Source organism: Neovison vison, chromosome 7 (assembly GCF_020171115.1).
Source record: "Neovison vison isolate M4711 chromosome 7, ASM_NN_V1, whole genome shotgun sequence".
Classification (NCBI taxonomy): domain Eukaryota; kingdom Metazoa; phylum Chordata; class Mammalia; order Carnivora; family Mustelidae; genus Neogale; species Neogale vison.
The window spans coordinates 53635762-53645911 of NC_058097.1; the positions used below are offsets into that span (position 1 = coordinate 53635762).

General features: G+C 55.9%; 1 protein-coding gene across 1 annotated transcript; it reads right to left on the bottom strand.

Moving 5' to 3' along the window:
• Positions 1–517: 517 nt before the first annotated feature.
• GIPR (gastric inhibitory polypeptide receptor) lies at positions 518–7879 on the bottom strand. The gene is made up of 13 exons (XM_044257092.1): positions 7808–7879; positions 7302–7401; positions 6738–6845; positions 6160–6263; positions 5449–5552; positions 5110–5254; positions 4162–4321; positions 3895–3955; positions 3508–3577; positions 3301–3389; positions 3074–3212; positions 1024–1065; positions 518–927 (listed from the first exon to the last, which is right to left on the bottom strand). The coding sequence occupies exons 1-13, from the start codon at positions 7877–7879 to the stop codon at positions 721–723; spliced, it is 1401 nt and encodes a 466-aa protein (XP_044113027.1). The 3' UTR covers positions 518–720.
• Between the last annotated feature and the right edge of the window lie 2271 nt (positions 7880–10150).

Sequence of the window (10150 nt, forward strand, 5' to 3'; positions counted from 1 at the left end):
GCCCTGAATGGCTCCTGTTTAGTCTACACACCAAACCCTCCTTTCTGCCCCCATTTCTCTTTCCATCTCTCACCTCTCCTGTGAGCTCCAGTGCCTCTTTCCCAGCCTGACCCCATCTCTCTACCATCTCTCTACCATCTCCCTCTCTCTACCATCCCAAACCTAGAAATCTTCCTTGACTTCTCTTGATGGACTTCCCTCGTGCAAAGCGGTGGCAAATTCTCAGTTCTGCCTTTAAATACCACCAGAGTCCAACCACTTCACACCCCTAAGCAGCTGCCTCTCCTGCCCCTAGTAATCTGTCTCATCACATGGTAGCGTCTGGTCCTGTCTGGTCCTCAGGCAGTGCCAAGCTCTTTGTGGTGGAAAGGCCTTTGCAGATGCTGTTCCTTCAGCCTAGAATCTTCTTCCCAAAGGGTCTCCTTCACCTCTTGCAGGCATGGCTTAAGTGTCACCTCCTCAGAGATGCCCTCCGGGACCACCTTAGGCTTCCTTCTAATTTTCCCTCATTAGCCATTCCACAGTGTGTGTCTAACTTATCTGTCTTTGCTGCCCACCCACCCCCCCATTATGACCTGTGAACTCTAGGAGAACAGGGACCTTGTCTTGTTTCCCCCTCCCACCGCACCCCATTTCTCCAGCGCCCTCCATGCTGGGCCTGGTACACAGTAGGCTCTCAACAAATGCATATGAATCTGAATGGACACAGCATCCCGCTGCCTAGCAGTAACTTTCCAAGACCCGGCTGGCCTCATCCCCAGGCCCTGGGAGGGCCCCCAAGGACAGGGCGCAGTCAGGGCCGCCCCGGCAGGGGCCTGAGCCAGAGGGCAGGATCCCAGAGGCGCACTCCAGTGGCTGGCGGCGCTCCTCCCCGAGGCTGTGGCGCAGGCGGCAGCGGTGCCAGCAGCGGCGGATCTCCGACTGCACCTGCAGGGTGACCGCGTTCAGAACGTTCCCCTCGCTCCGGTCCGTTCCCTGCGCGGCCGCCAGAGGGCGCGGGCGGCGAGCCGGGGCTGTCCCTACCTCCTTGTTGATGAAGCAATACAGAACGCTGACCACGAAGCCCTGCGGGGAGGAGGCGTAGAGGTTAAATGGAGAGTGGGGGCACGATCCCAGATACCTTCCGAGTGAGCGCGGATCCTTACCGGGTCCCAAACAACCTCGGCTGCCGCCACCCCAATCCTAGACCGCTTCAATCACCCTCTCCCTCGCCCCCATTTGCCCTCCCCAGTTTGCTGAGCAATGAGGGGGTTAACAGGGGACCCTGGAGGTAGGCTGCCAAGATATGAGAACTGCTTCCCCACTTTCTGACCCACTTGGGCAAGCACTTAACCCCTCTGGGCCTCAATTTCTTCATCTGGAAAATGGGGTCATAATACCGTGGTGGTTGTGAGAATTGTAATAATAAGCAGGACGCTGGAGTGCCTCGTATATAGCGTTAACCTTAAACTTGTTATAACATTATTATATGTATTACATATATTATTAAATTATTTTTACTTAAGAATTAAGTTTATATAAGTATACATTTTACATATAAACTTTATAAAATCTAATTACGAGGCACCGGCATGGTGGCTCAGTGGGTTAAAGCCTCTGCTTTCAGCTCAGGTCATGGTCTCAGGGTCCTGGGATCAAGCCGCGCATGGGGCTCTCTGCTCAGAGGCAAGCCTGCTTTCTCCTCTCTCTCTGCCTGCCTCTCTGACTAGCTGTGATCTCTGTGTATCAAATAAATAAATAAAATATTAAAAAAAATAAAATAGGGGCGCCTGGGTGGCTCAGTGGTTTGGGGCCTCTGCCTTCAGCTCAGGTCATAATCTCGGGATCCTGGGATCGAGCACCGCATCAGGCTCTCTGTTCCACGGAGAGCCTGCTTCCTCCCCTCTCTCTGCCTGCCTCTCTGACTACTTGTGATCTCTGTCAAATAAACAAATAAAATCTTTTAATTAATTAATTAAATCTAATTACTATTGTTACTTGATAAAGTAATACAAATCAATTCTTTATGTTAAGATCTTAAAAATCTTGGGGCACCTGGGTGGCTCAGTGGGTTAAGCCTCTGCCTTCAGCTCAGGTCATGATTTTAGGGTCCTGGGATCGAGCCCCGCATTGGGCTCTTTGCTCGGCGAGGAGCCTGCTTCCCCCTCTCTCTCTGCCTGCCTCTCTGCCTACTTGTGATCTCTCTCTCTCTCTCTCTGTAAAATAAATAAATAAAATCTTAAAAAAAAATCTTACAAATCTTGCTATTAATTTCCATGATCCTGTTAAAAATCTAACTGATCACATCCCTCTGCTCCCATGGCTCCTGACTCACTCGGGGCAAAGCCAAGGTACTCACTTGGCCCAAGGATCTGCCTGGGTACCTCACCTCTTTGTCCTGTCTCCCCTTGCTGCCTCTGGCTCCCACTGTCTCGGGCATGTTGCCCTTCTTCCATCAGGAAGGGTACTCTCTCCCACATTGGGGATCTCGTACTTGACTTTTCTCTTCCTGGAACATTTCCCCAAATATTTGCCAGCCTGGCTTATTCTCTCCAAGAGTGCTTGGTACACAGTAAGGGCTCAATACATTTCTGCTGAATTTAATGAATGAACAGCCTTGTGAGCTGAGATTAGTATTGTTCCCACTTAAAGATGAGGAAACTGAGGCCGGACAAAGAAAAGCAGCCTGGTGACTAGGGTCAGGCAGGGCAAGTGCAGGGTTGGCCTTAAATTTTGGAGTACCTCCTTACATTTTGGGCCGTTGGCACCCCATTTACCTCACCATAGCTCAGACTCTAGGAGAAGGCCACAGAGCGGTGAAGTGGCAGAACCTGAATTTGGCTCTGGTCGCGCGGGGCTGCAGAGCCCTCCGTCTGCACTAGGGGGCAGTGCTGCTGAGGCTTCCTGGTCTATCCGCCTCCCCAGCTCAGAACAGAGCGAGCCCAGTTTTGTGCAGAATGTATGAATGAACACGTGAACATGTTCACAGCCCATTCAGGGCCCGCATCAGTGGACAATTGTGGACCCCGTGCCTGGGGAGGAGGGCCCCAGGACGAAGGGTATAGCCCCTGCACCCGCCTTAGCGCCTTAGCACCTGGAACGAGCTGAGGAAGATCTCAAAGCCAAGCTTGGTGAAGCGCAGGGCACCCTGGGCCTGTTCCTCTGTCACCGGAGCAAACACCACCTCGTGGACGCCCAGCAGGGGTACCAGCGTCAGTGTAGAGCGAGCCAGCCTGGGTAGAGGGTGGCAGTGGTCCCGTGGACCCAGGTCCTCCATCTCGCACCCGCCCCTTTCCCTCCATCCCAGCCCCGCTCCCTCACCTCAACCGGTAGTCCGGGCAGCGCATCTGTCGCGTCCTCAGCTTGGACACGAGGATGCCAAGAATGCGAATGAAGATGAGGAAATTAATCTGCAGGGAGAGATAGAGGCTGAGTCATCCCCATCCTGTCCTGGGGGGCAGAGGGTGGCGCCCTGTTTTCCAGGGTGAGCGTTTCCAGAGGGTGGCCTGGAGTCAGGGTCGGCCGTACCAAGATGGTCATGAGGATGGGGGTGCGTATGATCCACCAAATGGCCTTGACATCGTTGCGTTCCCAGCACCTGGGGGAGTAAGAGTGGAGCTAAGAGAAAAACCCGCGTCTCCCTGGATCACACACCCTCTCTAGCCAGCTCCGCCCACTTTCCTTAATGCCACACCCACGTTCTTTAACGCCCTGCCTGCTACTATACACGCTCCGCCCCCATTCCGCCCCCCCTTCCAGGACACCATTTTTCCTAGCTCCCCATTCCTTTAGATCCTACCCACCCCCTCCAAGCCCCTGCTTGCACCAAACCTCCCCACTTTTCCATCACAACCCGCCCGAGTCCCTCAAAGCTCCACCCGCCTCCCAGGCCCCACCCCAGGCCCCAAGACTCACTGCGTGTTCTCGTACAGGTACCTGACGATCACCCAGGGAATGACGAAAAGCGCGGGGGCCCCTGTGCAGACCCGACCCCCGCCCCCCACCCCGCCGCAGCTGTCAGCGCGCGCACGGGCCCGCCAGGCCCAAGACCCGCGGAATTTCCCCCGCCGGGGTGGGGAGGCAGAAGCCCAGAAAGGGGAGGAGACCCCCTGAGGTAGACCAGCAGGGGAGTCGGGGAGTGAAGGCCCGCCGGAGTGGGCAGGGGACAGGGTCGTGGCTCACCCCAGCCGAGAAGCAGGTAGCAGCGGAAGTGGCCCCCCTCGGAACCTCCCACAAGCACCAAGAGACTGTGTAGGTAGACACCCTCCACCAGCAGCCACGTGTAGTTGGCACCCACGCAATACTGGGTCACGATCTGGGCTGTGCGGCAGGCAGCGAGGGCCTAGGGGTTGGCCAGACAGGGGGAGGGGGCGGTCAGGTGTTCCCAAGTCTTCCTCCTCCACCTGCTGGTCCTTCCGCCTCCATCTGCCAGCCACTATTCACTTCCCGCTCTGCAGCACCAGAGGATAGTGTCTGGGATTGATTTCTCTCTTACATTCTCTTCCCCTCTGTGAACTGTCCCACTTTTACCTCTTTAACAACTGGTATCTTCCATCTTGCTATCAGCAGTCCCCTACCCCTACCCCCACCCCCCCACACACGCGGGCCCCCAAATATGGTCTCTCCCACCTTATCACCTTGTAAAAATTGAACTCAACTACTTCACCTATCAAAAAGTTTCTCCCACCCCGTCACCCTTGTCCCTCCAGCACGGGGACTCCTCCATCCCGCAGCAACTCGCTACCAGAAAGTTTTTCTCACCTGAGCCCCCAGCCTCTAGTCTCCCCCACCTTTGTCTCACAGTCACAAATTGGTATCTACTAAATCCCCACCCCTATCAGTTAGTTTCTCCCATTCACAAGCCTCACCTCCAGCAGAGGACCCTCCTTGCTGGAAAAGTCCAGGGAGGGGTGAGATAATGAGAGCCAAGTAAGGGAAAAGTCCCATACAGTAGGCAGTGGGGCGGGTGATGGAGGAGGCTGAGCTGGGAGGACGGCTCTCCAAATGTGTTTGGAAAGGTCAAGAGAGAGAAACTGTTGATGGTATAGGAGTAGTAAATGGGCTGGCGGCCTCTTGGCCCCACCAGAGGAGGCAGAATCCCAATTTGAGAAAGAGAGGGGTGCTGCTCACCAGGTTCCATGGGACAGGGGCCTGGCCCCCGAGGTAGGGGCCCAGTGGAGGTAGCAAACGGTCTCGGGTGAGGATGGCCGCCGCCCGCAGCATGAATGACGTGAACAGGTTGATGTGGATGTAGTTGCGAGTGCAGCGTAGCCGCCTACGGGATTTGGGACACAGTCTGGGGACCCCTGGAGACCTGTCCTCGGCCACACAGAGTCCCTTAAATCACCTCCCCGCCCTTCCCGCAGAACCCCATTGGAGGCCTGTCGCTCGTGGAGCCTGACCACACCATCTTACTGGGTACACTGAGGCCCAGGCCCTGCTGCTGTTACTCAAGGATGGAGGTCGCACCTGAAGAAACTCAAGATGAGTAGGGCTAGCAGCAGCGTGGCAAGGGACAGTGAGTAGCCCACGGTGTACATGACCTGCAGCCGCTCCAGAATCAACCGTTGATCCTAGGTCGGGGTAGGGGAGCGGGGTTGCAGGAGGGTAGGAGGACACAGGAACAGTTCAGTGCTTCCACTCAGGACCAGAAAGGGACCCTGCTAAAAAGCACCTGCCCAACATTCTCTATAACCCCCTACACATGCAGACACACACACATACATACACAGTGATTAGTGCAGGCTAGATGCATGACCCAAAGTATTGGTCCTGGGACATTATGTTAGAGCTATTAAGAACAAAGTTCAGTCTCCCAGTCTTGTTTGGTTGGTGGGATGTGAGCCTGGTGCTAAATAATGAGAACCACAGTTTCCATCCCACAGAAAAAATGAGATCATCACAGAAGAAAACAAAGTCATGGTGTGTTGAGAGACAGAAAGATTCCCAACATCATTGAGCACCTAGATCCAGCTGTGCCTGAAGCGGATACTTTATACTTTTCAATCACAGAAGCCAATACATTTCTCCTTCTTTCTCCACCCAGCAAGTTTAAGTTGGGTTTCTATTGCTTGGAACCAGGAATCTTGAGTAGTACAAGGGGTTTCAGGCTTGGCCTGAGGCAGCTGCCTTTTCATCTCTCCCTGCACATCCTGACCTGAATCCCTCACTGCTCCTTACCTGAAAGACCCCATTCTTTTCTGGATTCTCACACTGCGAATGGTCTCTCCAAGGTCCCCATTGGCCATCACTGCCGCACTGGCGGAGGACAAAGCCTGCAGCCACTGTGGGGGAAACAAAAGAAGGGGTTAGTGGCACAGAGAATGAAACAGAAATACAAAAATAATACAAAGGCAGAGATAGCCAAAGTGATGTGCTGATAATAAACCCTTATGTGTATAATTAAATTAATATTCATAACAAGCCTATAAAAATGATACCGTTATCAACCCCATCTTACAGAAGAGGAAGCTGAGGCATAAAGAAGTTAAGTAAGTTGCTGCAGGCCAATCAGCTAGTTAGGACAGGAAGACCAAGACGCCCAGAGAAAATAAGAACCCTGTGGTCCTCAGAGAGATAAAAAGACAGAGAAGGGGCATTAAGTGACAGAGCCAGGGTTGGCCAGGCAGGGGGAGACACCCAGCTGGACAGAAAGGTGCTGGAGATCAAGTGTAGGTAAACTCCTGGGAGTGGTGTCTAGGGAAGGGCCAGGAGCTAATTTTGTCAGGGGTGGGTCCTGGGTCCAGGGGACGCCTCACCATGACGATGCCAGGGCAGGTACCAGGGGCAGGACACACGGGCAGTATCGTTGGGGACAGCGTAGTCCCAGCAGACGTACATATCGAAGGACGCGTTACAGGCGAGGCCTGAGGTGGGCGTCGAGGCCAGACATCAGGTGGATGGACCGCACACAGCCCAACGCTTCTCCGCGGTTCCCAAGCAAGCTCTGCCCTGGCCTCGCCCACCTGGGGTCGTCCAGTCCCGGGCTCCGTCACAGCCCTTCCCACCAGACACCCCCGGCCCCGCCCCATCCACCGTTCACTCAGGCTCCACCCACCTGACTGCAGCCCCGCCGGAGACTCCGCCCATTTCGAGTTTCTACCCGGGCTTCTACCACTAATCCACGTTGTGCCCCAGTTCCCCAGCCACTCAGGTCGGGTACTTCCCACCGAAGCCAAGCATCACACAGGCCACTCCGACCCAGCCCATCTCTACCCCAGACTTCCTCAGGCTCCGTCCGTCAATCCTAGCCCCGCCTCAAGCACATCCCTCTCAGCCCCAGTCCTTCTCCAGCCCCCCAGTCTCCGCCCCGCTAGTCAAACCTGCTGGGGGGTCCAAGGCTTCCAATGTCTCTTGGCACTCTCTGCGGTACCGTTCCCAGCGCTGGTACAGCTCCCCCGCCGTCTCCCCGACAGAGCCTGTCTATGGAAAGAGAGGAGGGAGGCGCCCCACAACCCCGACCCTGTCTCCTAGGCAGCACGGTTCATGTGGGCTAGAAACACTCTACAGAGACTAGAAGAGGTTGCCCTGTTCTGTCCGGGAGTCTTGGGTGACTTAGAAGTCTTTTCTAGGTCTTAAGTGATGCCTAGACCAGGAAAGTTACTTGCGGGGGGTGGAGGGAAGAGGCTGAAAACCTTCAGGAAAATTAGAAGAAGGAGCGGCTGGAAATCATCAAGAGGATTTGAGGGGGAAAGAAGAGAGACTGGAAACAACTTGAATCTGGACAGGTGGGGAGTCTAAAAAGACTCTCTGCCGCGGGGGAAGCCTCAAAACTGTCCCCAGACCTCCCTCCTAGCCTTGGACTCCTGTGGCTCGTCAGGGTCCTCACCTTCGCCCTCCGGAGCAGCGGCCCCCACCACAAGAGCAGCAGCAGTAGCCGCCAAGGCGGACAGTTCAGCATCGTGAGGGCGGCGGGGCATCGGGGGCGGAGGGGCTGGTCTAGAAGGGGCAGTGCGGCCTGGAGGGTCAGGGCACAGAGTCAGGAGCCTCCGCCCTCCGCCTCCAGCCCCGGCGCCACCTGCTCCGCGATTCGAACAGGCGGAATAGGAGGCAGTGCCCCCCTCCATCCCCACGAGTGGTGAATTGAAGGGTGGGGAGTGGGAGTGGCCAAGATCCAGCACGTGATTCCCAGGCCCGCCCCCAACTGTTGCTGGGGCAGCGGCGGGGGAAGGGGGGTGTTTGCTGAGGGCGAGGTTGCCCTACAGCTGCCCGGGAGGGAAGCGCTAATGTCTCTGAGAGTCCAGTCCTAGAGATTCTGGGGAATCTGGGGAGACTGCCTGGGAGAGGAGGGCACAGTAACCGTCAGGCGTGGAGCTTGGAAGGACCCTCAGGGCTCCCACTGTCTGAGCCCAGAGGGTTCTCAAATGGCAGATAGGATTCCGACCCTATAAAACTTGCCCACTGTCAACGGAACAACCCTCTCCCTAGGGACCAGAGAGGAGTCAGACCCTGGGCTTGCAGGGGCCCAGATGCCTGAAAATTAGTCTAAGCCCAATTCTTCCCCCAACAGCACCTTGTGGAGAAAGGGGGAAGCAGAGAAGATCTCAGATAGAGCCCCAGAAACGGGTGAAACAGAAATAGAGACTGAGAGACATACAGGCTGAGCAGAATGAGACACACAGCAAGAGATCAGAGAGCAAAAGACAGATACAGTGTGGGCTAGGAGACAAAGAGGGGCTAGAGACATAGAGAGAGACACAGAGAATGGGGCAAGGAGAAATGAAGGTACAGAAACAGAGCCATCCAGAGGCTAAACAGAGATGGGGAGACATGGAGACAGAGATATGAGAGACAGGCAGACTGGAGAAGAGAAAACACAGGCACAGAGAGACAATGAGACAAAGGAAGGGGCTAAGAAACAGAGAAACAGGGACCCCAGAGGCTTGAGTGGAACAGGGGGTGGGGGCATGGGCTGGGATCGGGAAAGCCCTCACCTGTCCCAGATCTGCTCTTGGTCACTCACTCCAGCCGCTGCCACTGCCGCCTCTGCTGCTGCCTCTACAGCTTCCCTCGCCTGGGCTCTGGAAGAGGTGACAGCCTGGGGTGGTGGGAGAGGGCGGGGCCAGGGAACAGGAGGGGGAGCTCTGGGGCAGAGACCTGGGAGGGGGTGCAGTGGCGCACGAGGATCAGAGTCACTCAGAGTCACGTGGAAGAGCAGTCACGGAGCGGAGCCGGGGTCACAGTCTCTCCCACTGACCCGCCCATCCCACCCGGCCAAGGCACAGCAGTCACTCAGAGAGCCAAGGTCTCCCCCCAGGCTGACAGCGACACAACCCTGCGCCGGGACTCCGCTCACAGAGCCACGAAATCGCAGCTTCCCACAGTTCTTGTGACACTGTGTCAGTCGCACAATCACTAGGTCTCGTCTCCCCAGTGGCCTGCGGTCCCCACTGCGTCCCCAGAGCCGTTCGGCGCAGGCTTGGGCATGGAAGAGAGGCTGGAAGGATGACCCCGATGGCAACATACACACACCTATACATGGTCCCAAGCGCATATAATCCTTGCCCTCCCCAGCTGCAGGCCCCACACTAGGTCATGCAACCATTTCCCATCAACACTCTCACAGTTCCCACGGTCCCCAGAGTCCACAGCCACACCCGAACACACTTTCCCCAACCATCAATAAGGCCCACACTCTCAGGGTGTCATGTTGACACGCTGTCACCATCACAGGGTCACACCCAGTGCCACGGTGGTAGGGATGCACGACTCTGCTCCCCATCCTCACCCGCGCTCACGAGTCCCACAGAGTCACACACACATGGCATGCCACTGTGCCCCCCTCATGGCGTCCCACATCCCACAGATGCACACAGGATCACATCCCATCATGCCACCATCACACACGAACCCACAGCCACACAGGGTCTCACGGTCACAGACGCCACCAAATCACACACCTTCCCACAGTCTCCACTTCCAGTCTCTTCCTTTGTTCTAAAATACAGGGAACGGGGAGCGTCTGTACAGGAGGGGGGAAGCCTTAGAAACCGAGTGCCGTGCCAGTTCTCCATGTTCTCATCTCCCAGTAATACAAACCGCCGATGTGTGCACATTAGTCAACTTGTAACACTCAGGAGCACTAGGTCCCCTGGGACCTAGGGACTAAGTGGGGCAGAGGTGAATGTGCCCACTTTGCAGAGGAGAAACTGAGGCCCTGATGTGCCAGCAG